The sequence below is a fragment of the Chenopodium quinoa genome, unplaced genomic scaffold (genome assembly GCF_001683475.1).
Source record: "Chenopodium quinoa cultivar QQ74 unplaced genomic scaffold, ASM168347v1, whole genome shotgun sequence".
Taxonomy (NCBI): Eukaryota; Viridiplantae; Streptophyta; class Magnoliopsida; order Caryophyllales; family Amaranthaceae; genus Chenopodium; species Chenopodium quinoa.
This window is the reverse complement of record NW_018744151.1, coordinates 2,186,334-2,207,923: the sequence shown is the minus strand read 5'-3', so window position 1 is coordinate 2,207,923 and position 21,590 is coordinate 2,186,334. Positions and strand designations below refer to the sequence as shown.

At 40.9% G+C, this 21,590-nt stretch overlaps 1 protein-coding gene across 2 annotated transcripts; it reads right to left on the bottom strand.

Annotated features, from left to right (window-relative positions):
* Positions 1-941: 941 nt before the first annotated feature.
* LOC110693552 (PAP-specific phosphatase HAL2-like) lies at positions 942-6,354 on the bottom strand. Of its 2 annotated transcripts, none has more exons than XM_021870675.1 (4): positions 5,693-6,353; positions 3,110-3,797; positions 2,223-2,571; positions 942-1,164 (listed from the first exon to the last, which is right to left on the bottom strand). In XM_021870675.1, the coding sequence occupies exons 1-3, from the start codon at positions 6,033-6,035 to the stop codon at positions 2,268-2,270; spliced, it is 1,335 nt and encodes a 444-aa protein (XP_021726367.1). In that variant the 5' UTR covers positions 6,036-6,353; the 3' UTR covers positions 942-1,164; positions 2,223-2,267. The 2 variants fall into 2 exon arrangements, with proteins under 2 accessions (XP_021726367.1, XP_021726368.1); XM_021870676.1 differs by lacking the exon at positions 942-1,164 and adding an exon at positions 1,196-1,966 and having other exon boundaries at positions 5,693-6,354.
* Positions 6,355-21,590: the final 15,236 nt, after the last annotated feature.

Below are 21,590 nucleotides of genomic sequence, written 5' to 3'. Positions count from 1 at the left end.
ATACAGATTAAGTGCTAGGTGGTGCAATATGATAGAAAGAGGATCGGAGCAACTTGTTCCACTTCCGCTTCTCATTTGTTTTACAAAAATATGGGTTCTTTAGTTTTGGGGGAAAAAAACAATTTTAATATAATATTATAATTACATTTTTGTTGTTATTTTCATTAAAAATACATTGTTAGATCGGATTATTTTCGAAGATTTCAAGACTAATGATGAAAACTCGAGTGATGATTGGGGATTCATCCTAAATTCATAAAAATGTTAATTGGAAACATCTGAACATTAATTAGTCAAATAAAAGATCATGGTAACAATCATTTAATGACGAGAGACATATTCTTAACCAACAAAAAATATCGATTATAGGGAAAGGGAACGGTTTCAAGTTTCAACCATTAAAGTGGGTAATGTAGTCCATAGGAACCACCCCAGCCCCTTTTCTATTTAGGTCCAAAATATCGAAGATTCCCCAAGGCATTACATTTGCACCATTTCTATGACGAGAGGCATGTCTATAACTAGACATGTGTTTTTAAGAGGTAAATTAGACTATTCAAACCACTCGGGTGGCTTTTGGGTGAAGCTCCTTGGTCTCTTTTCTTTTCAAATTTGAAATATTCAAAGATTCTCCAAAAATAAAGGCTATAATCCATGTTTTTGCACCATTATCCATTGTCAAAAATTCTAGTGACGATGGGAATGCATCTCTTGTTTTTGTTAAATTCAATCTCTTGTGTAAAACTTTCAACATATAAGCAGACTACACAAAGGGAGCACAAATGATTGAATTGATTTTTGTTGATTCAAACTTAAGTATCTAATATAAACCTTGATTAAAGTATATTTCGATCCAGCATTGTTCTTGTCATTTAAATTATTGATTTTTTTTTACTGAATAATGACCAAAAATGATCGATCAATATGTCAAAGCCACAACGTAGAAAGGATCTCGAAATGCATAATTACAAACTGCAAAACTGCATTCCATATGTTGTATCTGTACACAGCAGTAAACAATACAGCATAAATTTTGAATTACAGAGTTATATAGGAGAGGTGAAGACCTGATGCAACTGCAACTAGTGAACATGCCAAATTGCCAAATCTCAAGTCATTATGCTCGTCAAAGATGATCCCAGAATTGTTGCTGGTCTTATTACCCTGTAAGGCCAACTTTCATGTCAGCAACAGCAAATATCACAGTGTACTTCAGCTATAACAGAGTAATTTCATAGCACCTAAATGTCACTAAGATTCCAGGGCATCACAAGGCATATGCATAAGAAGTACGGTTGATGTCTCCTTTAAAATACTAGAGTTATCATGCTTAAAAGGGTAATAATCAGAAGATGGGTACTACAAATCACAGTAAACATCAAGAGTTTGTTTGCTCATAACAAACGTATATTTGTATACTGTTTCTTGTTAATATGTACAGTGAAATGACTTAACAAGATTAACAGCCAATGTACAAGTATTAAGAAAATCATCGACATGCTAAGAATCAAGATTACTCGTACTATTTTCCTAAGCACACCAGATGCTTAAGTTAAATAATTACACAGTAAGATATAGCAGTAATAAACTAATAACTAATAAGCATTGCTCACTTGATCTTGAGAATCATGAATGTATTTAAGAAAGAGGGTGAACTCTTCTTCTTTTTACATATGAGTCAGCAAGTCAATGGTTTATAAATCTGGGGTCTAGAAGAAACACCCTTTGCGTTGTGACTGAGTTGCATGTGTATGAGCTGGGAATCATCTGAGTGATCTAACCCCTCCCTTAAGGTGCCCTACGAAGGACTCTTGTCAGGAGTACTTGGGTGATATGGAATAATATTGCAGCTATCCTAAACATTTAATCAATCATGTTGGCCTCTACTATCTAGTTTAAACTCATATTCCCACCTCTACTAGCCAACTCTCATTTTCAACAAAGCTTGTAGCAATTCCTCAGTTAGCTGCATATGATAACACATAAATTCAGAATTTATTGAAATAAGAGGCCTCTTTGCTGAATAGTACACAAACAGGCAAAACCAAAATTAAGGTTCAAGTTCTATCTTAATTACAAGGCATACAAAATCCTTCTCAATGCTTTTTATTTTGTATTCATTATTGTAATGCTAAGAAATATGTTTATCAGTCTTTTCTACTCGTATCTCCTACAGTCATAGTAGTCATTCTATGGCTACCTTGTAAAAAATAACTGCTTACCAGGAAAAAAATCTGGATTCCTTTTGGTCTCCTTTGTTCAGTAAGTCACAAGCAGGAGGAATCCCAGCTAGCATCCACAGCTTGGATAATTTTTTGATGTAGCTGAACTCCAGCACAAGCAATAATACCACGGTCAAGACCTTCCAAATATATACCAGTTGAGAAGTTCAAGGGGTGCCCTCCTGCGTCCGTTACCACACCGCCAGCCTCTTGTATGATAACAGTACCAGCTGCATGATCCCATATCTTCTCCTTGTAACCAGACTTTGCAAACTTCATGAATATCTCTGCATCACCACGAGCAACAGCAGCATATTTGACCATGCTGTATACACGCAAAGGTTCCTTACTGCAGCAGAAGAATATAAAGAATATATCAGCAAACAATTGGTGATACATTGTTAGGAAGAAGAAGAGAGTGGCATTTCCCATTTTATATTATGACACTATAATGAATCAATCATACAGGGAAATATGAACCCTAAAATTTTCAGAATTAGAAGTGTATTGCTAGGTTTTAGGACGTAATATCCACTAGGATTGGTCCTAAGCGCAAACTGGGAAAGAGGGGGAGGGGGGTGGTGCTGGTGAGTGGCGTAGGTCTAATGTTTCTTCTCATTGATATTATTTCAACCATCTTTTCAGGACAGAGGTATAGCACCACCAAATGGTCCAAGTAAGGCCTGCTCTCACACACTAAAGAGAAATAACTCCATAAGTAATCTGAATAGAGGTTTTCTGCTTGGTTTGGACAAGTGAACTTTGAATAAGCAGTTTAAATGACTAACATCTCCTATAATTAAAATCAAATAAAACAAGAAAGTAACAGAAACCGAAGTTGGGATAAGAACAAGCTTTCAGAACTTTGTATGAAAAGAGAGATGCACCTAACTCCGACACTGTGAGCAAGTCCAGCAGTGAAAGAATGGCTAGAATTCGCCCTTTCAACAGGCTCACAGAAGGTAGCCAAGGAAGGATCTTCAGCGAGAGACACATAGACAGGTCTGGGAGATTTTAACTCAACCAAGTTCATAGATTGTGGAAGTAATGGCTGCATCCAAGATTTACCACTACCTTTTCTAGCATATAATACAAAACCTTTATCCCAAGACTCTGACCTTGGTGGGGTAAGCTTGGATATGATCCTATAGTAACGTTGATGATATGATAGCCACTCCTTCCTTAGTGGGTAATTAGGGCATCCTAAAATTCCAAGCACAACTTCTCCATCCTCAATCAGTGCTAGAGCAACTGCATATTGATCCCCACGCACAAAACCTAATGTGCCGTCAACGGGATCCAGAACCCAAAATCTACCACTAGGACCACCAATGGAATTGCACTGCCTTATTGCCTCTAAAACTTCTGTTTTCTTTAGGGGTCTTATCGGACCTTTAATTCCAAATTGAGGTGCTTCAGCTAAACACTCGTTGACAGTCTGTACTACAGAATCTAAGAGGACAGTTGCCTCAGGTTTTGAAAGAGCTTCAACATCTTCCTCAGCTACAATCGAGACATTTTTAATGCCAAAAGATTCAGACAGTACCCAGCTGATAGTGGCTTGGACACTCCAATCTGATTACATAATACAATGAACTAGATTACACAAGAGCCAGTTATAGGGGGAAAAAAAAAAAGACTTGTTAGAATTCAATTGACTCAGAAAAATTCAATTCATGATGTGTTGGATGATCCACAGCTTAAAGCCTTAAGTGGGTTCTCAACTTCTCATACTCCCTATAAGAATAACTTTAGTAAAAAATTTAGAAGTTGGAGATGTTATAATCCAAATGTTTGTTTCAGTGACAAAATTCAAGATAATCAATTTGGGTGGTAAATAAAACTCAACAACCAGAACATACTAATAGTTCTGGCAACCCTGCCAAGTATAAATCCTCTTCCACATGAATTATCGAAACATAAGCCAAGTAACCGAAAATAGATCATTGGGTCCCTGCAGTCTATTCAAGAATCTCCGCCAGTCCACCATACTAACTTCTTGCTACCCCAACATTTTTTTTTCCAAGTAAAATTTTAACTAAGTTGGAGTGGTAATAACTTTTACTTATCTAAACAACTACACAGTCATAACTAAGTTGGAGTGGTAATAACTTTTACTTATCTAAACAACTACAGTCATACTGAATGGAAAAAAAAAAATGAATTCCCACCAAAAATGTTATATAAAACTCCTAATTATTTTTACAAGGTTTGTTGCTTTTGAAAGTAATTATCCCGTATGGACGAGATGGGATGATGGGATCATATATTCATAAGTGCATTTCAGGTACAATCTTGTATCCCAATTCATAAGAATTCTGGTATGTCACCAACTAAAAATCAATACTTTATTGGTAAGACATAAGATGAAAGGGATAGAGGGATCCCTACCACATATGCCCCCTCTTTCAAAGGCATTATGTCACTTATTTTCTTAGCTAGTATGGTCTACGGAGAAACAGACTGGTTTTTAGCTCCTCAAAGAACGATGTCAAACACTGTAAACATATGAGAACTGTATTCTAATACATTAGATAATAATGAGTTTACTACTTAAAAATAAGGATTTCTACAACAACAAAGCCTTAGTCCCAAAATAAGGACTTTCTCTATTCACATACTCTTTGTCCTAAATTTTTTCACTGCTATTTTTTACCACTTCTCTTATCCACTTTATTGCAAGAATTGCCTGTTAGATTTTTGTACTACCCTTAGTTCCTTTACGTTAGTCACACTTATGTTTTTTCCATACTAGCAAAACTTTTTGTTACACCAACATTCTCTTTCTTATTTCTTACATAAACCCCTCTTAAAATATTCTATCTTCTCCTTTTTCTTATGCATACCCTACATTCCCAATTCCCACTTTCTACACTCTCTTACCCTCCTTGGTTTATTGACTAAAAGTTTCTATAGTAAATAAAACTATCTTCATTCAAGAACCCGTCTTTCACCTTTTTTTTTTTTTTTCTTTTTACAAGTTTTGCAATACTATGTAGCCCTAAGGGCAATGCACTAGCATCAAATACATTTCCTAAATCAATAACAAATTCAAATCATGACAAAATCATGCGTCAATTGGTGTTATTAATGCATAGTCCTTACCGCTAAGTTTAGCATACTACAAACTTCATTTAACAAAACCATCCATTGTATATTGACATAAGAGAGAAAGACAAATGATATCCATGTCAATACGTTATAATACAATTCTCCTCAATTGTACATTTTACTTCTCCCAAAAATTCACCTAACTTTCCAAACTAGTCTAAAAACTTCAAGCTGACTAAAGTCACTAAACCAATCAGTCACCAAATTCCTTATTTAAATTCAAAATCCAACAATGATTCTATAAACTCAAAATTCAAACATTTACAATCAACCCATTATAATTCAATAGATAAAATTGCAAAAAAATTACGAACCCATCTTATAAAATTGAAAATTTCAAACAAAATTATAAAATTTACCTGCAATTGTGACAAGGGATTTATCATCTTTGGATTGAACAAGAGAGTTAGCCTTAGAAATCAAACCCTCTTGTACCCTTTGGCATAAAGAACAAGCCAATTGAACAGCTTTAACAGCAACATCCAATTCCGCAGAATATTTATCCTCCGTTGAATCTAAAATTGTGGGGTTTAATAGAGCATTTTTCTCCATAATTGAGGGTTTTAAGCAGCAAATTCTGGAAAAATTGGAGTGAGAAGAGAAGGTGATTTTGGTATGATTAAAGGTGAATTGGGAAAATTGTTTACTAGTCAAAGAAAATGGTAGTTGAGAAGAAAGAGTTGATCGATATATTACAGGCATTTTTATGGTTGGCGATTTCCCACGGTTACACCTTTTGCAAAGACGATGATGAACTGATGATGGTGATGAGTTTGATATGTGCTTTGATTTTGAAACAAGATGTTTTATATTATCTGCTACGTGGGGATGCAATATAACCTACTTCGTATATAGGGAGTTAGGAATCCTCTCCAAAAAAAAACATATGGTTGATTGCAGCTTTAACCACTTAAATTATTCCTTACTCTCAAATAAATTGTTGATTGAAAATTTTTAACCACGACTATTCATCACTCTAAAAAAATAACAAAAAATCATTAATCCTATAATATGCTACATTAATAGGAAATAAGGGTCTGTTCACATTACTTGAACTGAGCTGAACTAATTAGAGCGGAACTGAATTGAACTGAACTGATTAAAGCTGAACTGAACTGAGCTATGAGAGAGGGAAATTAGAAGTTGAATTGAACTGAACTAACTGATTAGAGCTGAACTGAACTGAACTGAACTGATTAGAGATGAACTGAACTGAAGCTAAGTAAATGTGAATAAACCCTAAGAATTTTCTATAAAGATGGAAATTATTGACTTAATGGTTTAGGTTGTATAAAAATAGATACTAGTATGTATATGAAAATTTTAAGATACATCAGCCTGTACCATGCTTGGTACAAACAAAAAGCGCGGAAAGAACATGTAGTTGTTTTGTAAAGAACTTACTGCTCTTTTTTAAAGAACATATATCAGTTTTGTAAGAGCACTCATATTAGTGAGCAAAAATTTTATTTGCTCAATCTCTCTCTAGCTACTTTCTCTCTCTTCCCAACCAATTTGCTCATTAGCATTTTTGGTGAGGAAATTTTATCCCACTAGTGATCAAAAAATAATTGAATTGCTCATGAGCATATTTTATTTTGCTCATTGATGTAGTAACATTTATACCATTTTTGCTCATCAATTTTGGATGAATGTTGGGGCCCACGAGATTACTATTCATCATGAAATTTTCTCATCCTATGAGCAAATTCTAAAATGCTCATGAGCATTTTTCATTTTCCTCATTGATGTAGTACCATTTCTACCAAATATGCTCACCATTTTTGCTCATGAGCAAAAAAATGCTCACTGATGTGAATGCTCTAAGGAACATCTAATTTTATTTATTTTTGTATATATAAAGAACACCTGTAATATTAATAAAGAACATGAAAATATTATGTAATGAACAGTATTTATATATATCTACCGTAATTTTAAGAAAAAATTCAATGAACATTTCACAATAAGAAATGAACAATATATCACGAATAAAAATATGTTCTTTTCACTCTTGTTTGGTGCAAACATGTTCTTTTTTACTTTAGGTATATGTTCTTTACATTGCAATAGTATTTTCTTTTCTTTGCAGTTGTATGTTCTTTACATTTGTATAATATGTTCTTTTTGTGAAACGATGGTACGATACAAGGTACCCCCCATGTCTGTAGGAACCACACATTGGTATAAATATAGATTTGCTCTTTTCTCTTCACTAGGGTTTTAGTCTTCCCGGTAATTTAATTTTGTTTGTTGCTTTGATTTTGTTTGTTTTCTTTATTTGTGAGAGTCTGACTCAAATTTCTGGGATTTTGATTCTCGTTTATGGATGGAAAATGTTATTTTAGGAATTCTAATAATAATTGGAACGATGATTTGGATTCTTATAGGTTTACGGTTTATCATTAGCATGCAGATTGCAAAGGCCTCTCACTTGAAAAGATGTGAATCTGCTACCGTCAAGATTGAAGCGGTGGAGTGTGAGTTTGCCAAATATAATAGTTATGGTTGTAAAATTTATGTTATTATCTTTAAATCTTTGGTTTAGAAATCTTTTTTATTATTATTGTCGATACTACGCATAGCTATTTATTAATGATATTGTTCTTCTGATGGATTAAGGGCCTGTTCCGATTGACTGAACTCAGCTGAACTGAATTGAACTGAACTTATTAATTAGTGATTTTTAACTACGGATTAATGATCTTTGATTATTTATTGATTATTTATTACTATACATATGTGTATATACAAATGTACATATTATTATTAACAATATTATTATTATTATTATTAATTATTGATGATTATTATTATTATTTATTGATTATTATTATTATTATTGTTATTATTATTATTATTATTATTATTATTATTTATTGATGATTATTATTATTATTTATTGATTATTATTATTAGTATTATTATTTCAATTATTATTGTTATTATTATTATTATTATTATTTATTGATGATTATTATTGATTAGGGGATTTTTATCCTCCAATCACCGTCTGACAAGTGGACCAACCAGGTTCCGCCACGTGTCCTTCACGTAGGCCAATAGGAGCCTGCCACGTGTCGATCACAGATACGTCCTCTGTGGACCAATTGAGACACGCCATGTGTCCGCCCATGCCAAATGGGAAAACCGGCCACCAAGGCCCAATCCTGTCTAGAGGCCCGGTCAGCCCTAGGTTTACCCTAAACCTAGAGAGTGGCACGCTTCTCAAGACTATAAATACTCCTCTTAATCCTCATTAAGAGGAGGACGGAAAAGAGAGAATCAGAGAGAGAAAAAGTGACAGAACACTAATCACTCACGGATTATACATCAAACACTCTCACCTAGAGAGACCTTATTACTTTAATTTCCGTAATCATTACTCCTTAATCAGGTACTAACTTGACCGTTGGAGGCGGAGCTCTCAGGAGTCTCCGTTATTTTGCAGGTACAGGCGTCCGGTTCCAGTCTCGGAATTGTAACTCTCCCGCAGGACATCAGAAAACCCCGAAACATTTGGCGCCGTCTGTGGGGAGAGTACTTCTGAGATGGCATCCAAGTCTGTACCGACTCCTGAAGAGAGGCGTCCCCTAGACGACCCTCAAGTTCAGTCGGACCATGACACCGAAAGTGAATTTGAAGTGGAAACTCATACAGCTCCAGACGGGACCCTAAGGGCCCGACGTACCCGTCATACCGAAAGGGGGGAACGGGAGCATCTTCAAACAGGAAGCGAGCCAGCAGGCGCCCAGCCTGCTCGGCAACAGCCGACTGATGGGTCTGCTCCCATCACAAGGAACGAACTCATGACCTTCATGAGGGGCTTCAAGGGAGAGATTCAAGAATTGATCAACAAACAGCCGCCTGCTTCAGTCAGAGAGCAGTCGGCCAAAAAACCTTCCACTTCACTGAAGAGGAAGCCAGTTCAAGGGCGAGAGGCGACTCCTCATCCTAAATCCAAGAAGCGGGAGCCACTTGCTCTTGATTTCACAAAATTCCGTTATCCTACGGGAAATAGGAAACCTGTTCGTCACATTCAGGCGGACGGGTCGAAGAAAACATACACAGACGCTCGTCTGCTGTTAGAACAGAAGAAGAGTGATCGACTGTCAGAGTCGGCCTCTACTTCAAATTTTCAAGAAAGTTTACAAAATACCTCCATGAGGCATACACAATCGTACCATGAGAGTCAGTCAGGCGGTACCTCCCGTCAGTCCGGCTTTCATAGTGCCCAAGCGGTACCAAACTTACCATTTGTGCCGCAACAACAGTATTTTATGCAGCCACCTCCATTTGGTGGACCTGCAGCAAAAAACGTCCAACCTATGGACTGGCAGCTACGGTTGCTTAGACTTGGTGAACAGCCGTCGGCTTTCTCCAAGGAAATTACTGAAGCCGTTCAGCCGGCCAAAGTAAAAAATGTACTAGTAGGCGCCTATGACGGCACTACTAATCCGGAAGACCATCTGATGGCATTCACCAACCTGATGTACCTTCAAGGGTTGGATGATCCCACTTGGTGCAAGTGTTTCCCAGCGACTCTCAAGGGAATCGCACAGCAATGGTTCGGCAACCTGCCGACTGGTTGTGTAAACAGCTTCAGGACGCTTGCTTACTTGTTTGCCTCCAACTTCGCCATGAACATCCCTGCAAAGAAAACGACCCTTGATTTGGGAACAATTCAGCAGGGTGAGAAGGAGGGGCTTCGTTCTTACATCAGGCGGTTCAACCTGATGAGAATACAGATTCAAGGGTTACCGGATGAGGTAGCCTATACTGACTTTTTTAGAGGTCTCAAAGACGGGTCTACCTTCAAATTTGACTTAGTTCGAAAAAGGGTGGCGACTCTTCAAGAGGCCTTGATTGAAGCAGAAGCCTATATACAGGCGACTGATCTGTGTACGATAAAACAGTCGGACGGGAAAAGGTTCGACAAAAGAGAAGGACGACAAAAACAGTCGTCTCATAAAGAGGAGAAAAGAAAAGAGGTCTGGGCGGCCGATTCCTCTAAACAGCCGGCCCAGAAGAAGAAAAAAGAATTCAAACCATACTCCCCAAAGTATGTGTTTAACAAGGATAACCAGTTTATCCTAAAAGAAATAAAGGGACGTTTTTCAATTGAGAAGCCGCTCCCCGTGAAGGGTTCTGCAACCAACCGGAACCAAGACAAAGTCTGTGCTTATCATGATGACGTTGGTCATCACACCAATGACTGCATCAGTCTCATGCGGTACCTAGACCGCTTGGCTGAGCAAGGTGATCTTGACACTTATGTCAAGAAATCTACGGGGAATACTTCCTCAAAAAAGCAGTCGGCCAAAAAGAATCAACAGGCCGACAGTTCCGATACAGATGATGCAGTCGTCTACACTATTGCAGGCGGCTTCTCAGGAGGCGGCCCCACTATTAGGGGCAACAAAGATAATATAAGGCGGTTAGATGTAAATTCCGTTCACCAAGAACGGCCGTCCAAATATACGTTTCCTGAGATTGTCATCACTGAAGAGGATCTAGGAGGGGTAAGGGGGCCGCATGATGACCCTCTTGTTATTGAATGTAAAGTGGCCAACCAGAGAGTTGGCCGAATCCTCATAGATACCGGGAGCTCCTCAGATCTCTCAGCAGCAAATGTCTGTCAAAACTGAAATATCAGACGGACTGCATACATCCGGCCTCCCACCCTTTAATAGGGTTTGGAGGAGGAGTCGTCCACCCACTGGGACGAGTAGATTTACCTATTCGCCTAGGCGAAAAAGGGGAAGGACGACACATGGTAGTCCGGTTCCTAGTAGTAGAGGAACTCTCGGCCTACAACATGATCCTGGGTCGACCAACCCTGAATAATTCCAAGGCTGTTATAATCCCGTCTCTTATGCTGCTTAAGTTTGAGAGGGATAATGGAACAGTCGGCTCCCTAAGGGGAGATCAGAGGATGGCCCGAGAATGCTATCTCTCGGATGTCAAGCCCACTGTTATGGCCACTGGGTCAAGTGGAGAAAAAACAGACCTTGACAATGTCAAGGAGAGTGCGCCTGTTCAAGAAACAGGCGACAAAAAGAGAAAGGCGTCACAGTCAGAGTCCGCAAGAAAAGCAAGAAAATAGCAATCATTGGCAGAGGAGCGGCCGGATGAGTTCCGCCCTCAGCCGGCTGGTGAGCATGCGGACCTGATCTTAGACGATTCACGTCCTGACCGAACAGTCAAAGTTGGGACGACTGCTCTGAGAAACCTTGGTGACGACTTTCACAACTTATTAAAAGAATACAAGGACATCTTTGCATTTGAAGTCCATGAAATGCCAGGCATTAGTCCTGATCTGGCAGTACATAAACTCGCTGTGGATCCGAAAAAGAAGCCGGTACGGCAAAAGAAGCGGAACCATGGCGAAGAAAGAAGTCAGACGGCAGCCGCCGAAGTTAAAAAATTACTTGATGCAGGATTCATTCGGCAATGTTACTTCCCAGACTGGGTTGCAAATGTGGTGCTTGTTAAAAAGCCGAATGGTACCTGGAGAATGTGTGTAGACTACACAGACTTGAATAAGGCGTGCCCCAAAGACAGTTACCCTCTGCCTAAAATTGATAGCCTAGTCGACTCAACAGCCGGCCATGCGTTGATGAGCTTTATGGACGCCTACTCTGGTTTCCATCAAATTCCTTTGTGGAAGAAAGATCAGGAGAAGACGGCCTTCGTCACTGATCAAGGGTTATACTGTTACACGGTCATGCCGTTTGGTCTTAAAAATGCCCCAGCCACCTTTCAACGTATGATAAACACTGTGTTCTTTGATCAACTTGGGAGAAATGTCGAAGCATATATTGATGATATGATTGTCAAGTCTAAACTACAGACAGATCATCTGTCGGACCTCCGAGAAACTTTCGCCACACTCAGGCGGCACCATGTCATGCTCAATCCCAAGAAATGTGTATTTGGAGTTGAGTCTGGGAAATTTCTCGGATTCCTTATCAATCAGAGAGGAATAGAGGCGAACCCTGAGAAGGTACAGGCGGTCATCGACATGCAGTCGCCCCGTACCGTCCGAGAGGTTCAGAAATTAACAGGTTGTCTGGCTGCCTTGGGGAGATTCCTAAGCCGATCAGGCGACAAATGCCTATACTTTTTCCAGGCAATTAAGAAAAAGGCAAGGTTTGAATGGGGGCCGGATGCTGAGACCGCCTTCCAGAAATTAAAAGTTCATTTGCATTCCTTGCCGAGGCTGGTCAGCCCTTTGCCCAAAGAAGTACTTTACATGTATTTGGCCGTCTCTGATCATGCGTTAAGCGCTGTGCTCCTTGCTGAAAGGGACGGCTGTCAGCTCCCGGTCTACTTTGTCAGTCATGTACTGAAAAATGCCGAGTTGAGGTATCCCCTAGTGGAGAAATTTGGTCTTGCACTCTTTATGGCTGTTAAAAAATTGAAGCCCTACTTTTTGGCACATGCAGTCGTCGTGTATACAGACCAACCTATCAAGCGGCCCCTTACCGTCATGGAGTCGTCAGGACGAATGATCAAATGGGCCATAGAAATTCAAAGCCTCGAAGTTACTTTCGAGCCTAGAAAAGCAGTGAAGGGGCAAGCCTTTGCTGACTTTATTGTAGAGATGACTCGTCCTCCTGACTCTCAAGTTCCAGACCAAGTCTGGAAGGTATATGTGGACGGAAGCTCTACTTCAAATGGTTGTGGAGCAGGCGTCGTATGTCAATCTCCAGAGGGCGACAGGTTCGAGTATGCTCTACGCTTCAGTTTTCAGGCTTCAAACAATGAGGCAGAATATGAAGCTTTACTAGCCGGGATCCGCATGTGCAAGGCGGCAGGGGCAAGAAAAATAGACGCCTGTTCTGATTCACAATTGATAGTGAGTCAGTACAATGGCGAATACGAAGCAACTCATCCGGCCATGATCAAATATTTACAGGCGGTCCGACAAGCAGTCGGCTCCCTTGAGGATTTCCATCTAATCCAAGTGCCGAGATCAGAAAACAACCAGGCAGATGCACTGTCAAAATTAGCATCATCCGCCTCCTCCGATACTCCACGAACTGTTTTTTGGGAAGTAATGGAGAAGAGAAGCATCGAGGAAGACCCTATTGGAATCTTAGACAGAAGCTCAACCTGGATGGATTCAATCAGGGCATATCTTACAAACGGTACGCTGCCGGATGATCCTCAACAGGCGGCAGCACTGAAAAGACGAGCCACCAATTTTGAAATTATAAAGGGAGAACTTCACAAAAGGGGGTACCTACAACCCTTCTTAAAGTGTGTTACTCCTGAAAAGGGACGAGAGATACTAGATGATCTCCACTCTGGTTACTGTGCTTCACATATAGGAGGAAGAACGCTTGCTCAAAGGGCAAGGCGCCAGGGCTACTTCTGGCCTACCTTAGAAGCTGATGCTATGGAGATGGTGAAAAAATGTGACAAGTGCCAAAGGTTTGGCAAATTAATTCACCGTCCGGCTACTGACCTCACTACTATTCAAAGCCCACTACCGTTTGCTAAGTGGGGCATGGACATTCTGGGTCCATACACGCCTGCTACAGGCGGCAGAAGGTATATACTTGTTGCCGTTGACTACTTCACTAAATGGGTAGAGGCGGAGGCTGTAAAGGGAATCAAGACGAAAGATGTAATTTCATTCATTTGGAAAAATGTCATCACTCGGTTCGGGGTTCCCATGTCTATGGTTTTTGATAATGGTCCCCAATTTGAGACGCCTGTTCTCAAAAGCTGGTTGGGTGACCAAGGAATTGCAAACTACTTTGCTTCTGTCGGCCGTCCACAAGCAAACGGCCAGGTAGAAGCCTTTAATAAAATCATCTCAGACGGTCTCAAGAAAAAGATTGAACGAGCAGGCGGCCTATGGGCGGATGAATTACCACATGTTCTCTGGGCCATTAGGACGACTGAAAAAGGGGCGACTGGAGAAACTCCATTCCTCCTAACTTACGGTGCGGAGGCTGTTCTTCCAATAGAACACTACGAGCCGACTCTTCGAGTAATGCTATATGACGAAGAGGCAAACTGGGAAGCCATGCGCCTGGCGTTAGACTCACTCCCTGAGAAGAGAGGCAATGCTGTCTTACGCCATGAGATTTACCGTCTGAGAATGACTCGATCATACAACAGAAAAGTGCACAGGCGTCCACTCAAAGTAGGGGACTTTGTACTTAGAAAAATGGAAGCAGTTGGTAGGGCTAATGAGTCTGGCAAACTAACTCCCAACTGGGAAGGACCCTACCGAATCTATGAGGAAGTCAGGGACGGTACCTACCGTCTGGAAACACCAGACGGACAACCGTTGCCTCGAACTTGGAATGTAGATAATCTTAAAAAATATTTCTTCTGAATGATGTAAAGTAAAGAACTACTTAATAAAGTTCGCACTTACTATTCAAATTTTGTATTACGAGGGGCATGCCGTCTGTACCTTTACAGTCGGCTACTCTCCATTGAGTTTTTCACTCTATCTTCAGAGGGGCATGCCGTCTGTTCCTTTACAGTCGGCTACCCTCCATTGAGTATTTTACTCACAATACTTAGCTAAAAAGATTAGGGCCTGGCCGACCCTGTGTCTAACAGGCGGCTACCCTTCTTTTACTTAGCACCTACGTTCACCAAGAACTTACCAAGGCCACAGGCCGAGTGATCAGACCAGGCGCCAAGCCAACTGATCAATTTATAAAACTAATACGACCTGTCCCAACATCATAGCAGGCGTCCGACGGCATCCCTCCGGATGAAATTCGTCGCAGAGAGCAGCTCCCTTTTGGGTGGAACATTGTTCTATAAACTAATTACACGGCACCTATACGACTGTCCCCAAGGGCAACCACGTAGCCGTTTTTGAGACAAGGATAACTCTATCACTAACCAAACCAGTGGTAGCAGTTGACATCTGAGTCAGATAACCGCCTGTATTACTTGGGATAAATGCAGGGGGTACCTATTGAGTTAATAGCCAACAAACATTGGCGAATCAAGGGGACTAGCCGGCCTACGCCGCCTGGTACCTCTACTTCTCAAACATAAGTGGCGGCGACTGAGTAACTCCAACGTTAACTCATAGTCACTCCTTCAAACTTGGTATGGAACCTAAAAGGTTGGAGTCGTCCGCCTGTTTAAACAAACAGGGGCACTCAAATCCCTATTCCTACCTGGTAACCTATTGAGTTAATAGCCAATAAACATTGGCAAATCAAGGGGATCAGCCGGCTTCCGCCGCCTGGTACCTCTACTACTCAATCTAGAATGTGACGAAGACTAAGTAACTCTTATGTTAACTTAATAGTCACTCAAACTTAGTATGGAGCCTAAAAGGTATGAGTCGTCCGCCTGTTTTTAACAAACAGGGGCTCTCAACCACTACTCTTGCTGGGTTAACAAATTATGGGTTAACAAATTACGAGTTAAAAGCCAACATTGGCAATAAAGGGAAACAACCGGTACACGCCGCTTGTTATCCTACTTAATTCCTTTGCGACTAACACTCTTTTTACTTGGTCAGACCGATTAAATAAATGGCCGACTGATCGCCCAGCTTGGAAACAGACAACCAGTCGTCCAGGGGCATAGGCGGACCATCCGTACTTATCTACAATCGGCCATGAAAAACAGTCGATATAGTGTACAATGCAATATCAAATATTCAACACTTAGACAAATTTCAAGCAAAGAATGATTTCATTAATAGATAAAAATATTCAGAACCCCGGCCCCCTGGCCGGGTAATTACAAAAGCAAACGGCACGCAGGCCGTGGAAAAAATACTTAAAGCTTAAGAAGGGGGCAGTTCAGTATCAGCAGCTGCCGCCTGGTCAGCACTCTTCTTGCTGGACTCGGCTTTAGCTGCACCCTCTTTTGATGCCTTACCCCCAAGTGGCACAAGCGCCACAACCGGCTCTTCCTCCTCCAACGCACCTTCCAATGCCTCTTCTTCAGCAGCCGCCAGGATCTGTTGATTATATGTTTCCGAACACTGGCGGTACGTTCTTTCCCAGGAGGCAAAGTCGGCACTGGGGAACAGTCGTTCCCAGGTCATGCGCTGGATTTGAGCGGAGTCTTCCACCATCTCCCGGACGAGCTCTTTCTTCTCTTGCTCGGCCTTTTCCGAGAGCTCTTGGGTAAGACTCTTCTCTTGGTTCACCAGGCGTTCTTTTACGTTGGCCAAAGATTTCTCCATGGCTTCGTAAGAGTGCATTTTTTGGCGAAGAGGCTTCAGCTCGGCCTTAAGGTTTGTGACGGTCGCCTCCAGCTCGTCAACCTTCTTCTGGGCCGCCTCTAACTGAGCCCGAACAGCGGCGGTAGCCTGCGCCTGATAATAAAGAAGATCAATGGTCAGTACTTCATTTTGGGCAATTTGAAACATTGCCTTATCACAGCTGGAGGCGGCCATAGCTTTTGCGGCCTTTACCTCTTTGTTTTTCCGATCAATCGGCTTGCGAAGGCTGTTGACTCGGAGCAGGGCCTAAGTACAAAGAAAAACAGGCGTCAGCTTCCAAGCAAAAAAAAAAAAAAGATAACAGGCGTCCTGGAACTCAAAAACTCAAGTATACCTCAGCAAGGATCCCTGAAATCCCATCAAGGTCAAGGGTGCCGGCACCCCTGACCGCCTCCCTGTCAGATGGAGGAACTACTTTAACCATGGACTTGGCTACCTCAACCAAGTCAAGCCCCTGAGGGCCGGCTGCATTAAGCGAAAGGAAAAACAAGTTAGACCTAGTCAAGAAGGAAGCAAGAGTGAGTTTTTACAAGTGAGGGTCCATACTACTAGGCGGCCCCGCCGGGGTTTTTGAAGAAGTGGCCGGCTGCTTCTCAGCCGCCACCGTTTTCCTGGAAGACCCAGGAGAGCTTGCAACAGTCGTCCTCCGGGCCTTGGGGTCCGGCTGTTGCGAGGAAGAAGCCCTTGGAGTGCCAGACTGAAAACAAAAAGAGTTAGTATATGCATAAGACAACTAAAAGAGGAAGAGTTTTCGAAGCTTACCAAGGGTGCCCCCTTGTTGGGGGAGTCGGCATAATACTGTTTCATGAGCGAGGCCCGCAACATGGCCGCCGCAGTCTTGGATGATGTTATTTTACTCATGGCGTCAGCTGCAAGGAATAAACAGCAAAGTTAGTAAAAATCCCAAGTAAACAAGGCGTGAAAAAAAAAAAAAAAAAAAACAGAGTATTTGTCAGGCCGGCTACCTCTGGAGCACCGACTGCTGAGGCCACAGGCGGCCAAAAAGTACTCGTCATAGAGCCACTTGAAGCTCGGAACGCAGTTTAGGGGTACTTGCTCTCGTACCCCTGAAGTAGAGTTCACCCTAGTCTCTACTTTGAAGAGTCCTTTGTCTAGGATCTCTTTTTTAGCCTTTGGGGGAACAGGCGGCATGCTGCGGCCGCCTGCGAGAAGAGGCGGATCCCTATTCCACTTGTTAAAACGTTGGTTCAGCTCCGTGTCTGAACCCTCAATGATAAGGAAGGTGTTCCGCCAATCCTTCCATTTGTTCGCTTTACCTCTCGTCATGAGGTAACCCCTATGGCTCGTTAATTGATACCAGCCGGTACCTCCCGACTTAGGGGTCCGGCTGAGATAGTTCATGTGGGCGAAAGCCTCAAAGCTTGGCTCCACCCCGTACATTTCGCACCCGGCCACATAGCCGAGTACGTTTACCCAAGAGTTGGGGGCTAACTGCCATAACCCCAAATCATACCCATCTAAAATCCGCTGAACAGCCGGATGTAATGGGAAGCGCAGTCCAGCTTTGATGGCCGCCACATAGCAGCCAAAGCAGCCGTCATCATAGCTGGTACCAGCCGGCCAGACGACAGTGTCTTCTGGATCCGGCACGAACAGTAAAAATTCCGGGCCCATTCTGTGGTTGGCAATAAAGCTCGCCACGTTGTCTTGCATGGTTGCGATCCGGCCCCGGGGCACCTTGCAGTAGTAGGGGGCGTTTTCCTCTCTGTAAGAGGCGGACGGCTCCGCCCAATTGTCCCCCTTCTCAACTGCGTGAGAAAGTCTCGCCTCTTGTAGGCGGCTATGTTTTTCTTCTGAGCCTGGAGAACTTTGGCCAGAAGAGCTGGACTCGGACTCGTCCTCTGATGAGTCCGAAGAGGACGACTCCTCCCCTCTCCCAGAGGGGCCCGCCTCCTCTCCCTTAGAAGGGGCAGGAGGAAAATTAGACATGTCGACGGTAAGATGGGAAGGGACCACCTTGGCCCCTCTCTCAGAACTGTCGGCTTGGCAGTCGCCTCGTTTCAATTCTACATCTGGCGCCTGGTCAGATGTTTCACTAAGGAGCACTCTTTGGGAGGACCCGTCCGATTTTGATATCATAGCAATCTGTTTCGTTCTGGCCATCACGTTCTGCATAGACACAGATACAGTCGGACTTCGTATAAAGGGCAAAGATGGGTCCAGAAAAGGGCAGGCGGCACTCCTAGTCCTAGATTCAGCCGTCCCCGGTGACCGGCTGATCACTAACTTAGGTCGTGTCGTGTGCTTCCGTGGTGCCATTTCAAAAAATAAAAAGAAAAATTAAGAGTAAGAGAACTGAGTTACCTGAACGAGTGACGGTCGATGAAGTTCTGGAAATCCGGGTCAGTCGGCTTGTCAGAACAGGCGGTAGGCAGAAAATGTCCGAAATGTCAGAGCAAGTTCAGGGGTCCGAATGTTCTCGCAAAGTTCTCAAATGTGAAAATGACCGAAGTCAGCACTTCCTTATATAGGCAAAGTGAGAAGGCGAATGGTCGCCTTCAAATTCAAAATATGGGCGGGAAAGTCTCTCGGCCGTTTGCAAGGTGACACCTGTAGCAGGCCGTCGCCTGTCACCATGCGACACCTGTCACAGGCGACACGTGACCAGTCACGTGCCACCTGTGAGGGGCAAATGATTAGGGGATTTTTATCCTCCAATCACCGTCTGACAAGTGGACCAACCAGGTTCCGCCACGTGTCCTTCACGTAGGCCAATAGGAGCCTGCCACGTGTCGATCACAGATACGTCCTCTGTGGACCAATTGAGACACGCCATGTGTCCGCCCATGCCAAATGGGAAAACCGGCCACCAAGGCCCAATCCTGTCTAGAGGCCCGGTCAGCCCTAGGTTTACCCTAAACCTAGAGAGTGGCACGCTTCTCAAGACTATAAATACTCCTCTTAATCCTCATTAAGAGGAGGACGGAAAAGAGAGAATCAGAGAGAGAAAAAGTGACAGAACACTAATCACTCACGGATTATACATCAAACACTCTCACCTAGAGAGACCTTATTACTTTAATTTCCGTAATCATTACTCCTTAATCAGGTACTAACTTGACCGTTGGAGGCGGAGCTCTCAGGAGTCTCCGTTATTTTGCAGGTACAGGCGTCCGGTTCCAGTCTCGGAATTGTAACTCTCCCGCAGGACATCAGAAAACCCCGAAACAATTATTATTATTATTATTATTATTTATTGATGATTATTATTATTATTATTATTTATTACTTATTATTATTATTATTATTATTATTATTGTTGTTGTTGTTGTTGTTGTTGTCGTCGTCGTTGTAATAAGAGTTTAAAAGAATGAAATTTGACTTTATATCATTAGCAATATCATTAGACGTAAATTAAGAGCTGAACTGAACTGAACTGAATTTCAACGGAAGAGAACAGGCCCTAAGTGGGTAAATAATGGAGCATGTGAAAGTAAGAAAAACTCAACTTGATTTGTATAAACTTTTAAAGGCACTTGGTTCACATTAATATATTATGGGCCACTATTAATGAAGTTTAAATATTGCTATTTAAATAAAGGTCTTTATATTCTATCAAAAATAAATTAACGGTCAATATATTAATACAAAAAGGGGTGATTATGTCAAAATAAAGGTTATTATGTTAAAATAAAGGTTAATGTATATTTTATAATGAGAGTTTATGTTATAATTGGATGACGTGTGTGGATCACAAGTCCACAAACAATAATATTATCGTGAACCAGGTTCATACATACATTAACAATTCATTCTATTCCTACCATTAGTATAGTGTAAATATCACTAACGGTCTGTTCTCATTGACTGAACTCAGTTGAATTGAACTGAACTTATTAGAGTTGAACCGAACTGAACTGAAATGAATATTTTATAAGAGAAGGAAATTAGGAGCTGAACTAAGGGCCTGTTCATATTTACTTATTTTTAGTTCAGTTCAGTTCAGTTCAACTCCAATCAGTTCAGTTCAGTTCAGTTTTATGCATTTTAATTTTTCAATTCAGTTCAGTTCAGTTCAGCTCCAATCATTTCAGTTCATTTCAGCTCCAATCAGTTCAGTTCAGTTCAGCTCAGTTCAGTAAATATGAACAGGCCCTAAACTGAACATATTATAGTTAAACTGAAATGAATTGAAGTGAAATGAAAATAAACGTATGAGAACAGGCTCTAAGTATAAAATAAAATCGAGTCTTATTATAGCCAGGCCATGAGACATCGACGATTGACATTTCAAGTTTTCACTACATAGGTGACAATAACTATGCATAAACATGACACGTTAGATGTTAGCTCGGCGATATCAAATGTCTTGTTTTAGGATAAAGAAAAAAAAAAGTTAATTTAGAGTTTTATTTTTGATAAACTTTAAATCTATCAGATACATAATTTTTACTTAATATTTTCAATACATATACTTTACTTCGTATATCTTATAAAATTGTATTTTTTGCATCATAAAATTCGTTTTACAAAAATGCTTTAAAACAAGATTCATTAATGATACGTTTTAACTATTTATGAGTACTGTATTTCAATTTAACATATATGAAACAAAATTAAAAAAATAAATAAAAATTCTAACCGTTTGGCATTGCTGTGATTTTCGGTTTTTTGGTTTTTTGTTGTATAAAAATATATGATATATGTCACATAATGAATAAAAAATTATTTAAACTTATTAAAATCATAATAATTTTAAAAACCGACGACAAAAAAGTGGAAACACTTTTTTTTTTGTTTCCTGTTTTTGGTTTTTAGTTTTCAAAAAAATAGGAAATTAAAAACTAAAAATGATGCCAAACAAACCCGATGTATATTTTTCTAAACAATGTGAACAAAACAGGCCCTTCTAAAGTTAAACATGTTTTGTTCATCTTATTTTCACTTATTTTACGTCTAATAAATTCTAAAATCATAAGTTATAATAAATTAAAGGTTGTTCAATACAAACTACAACTAAAATAAGTTTTGATAATTAAGATGTACGAGTAACAAATTCTGGTAAGTTT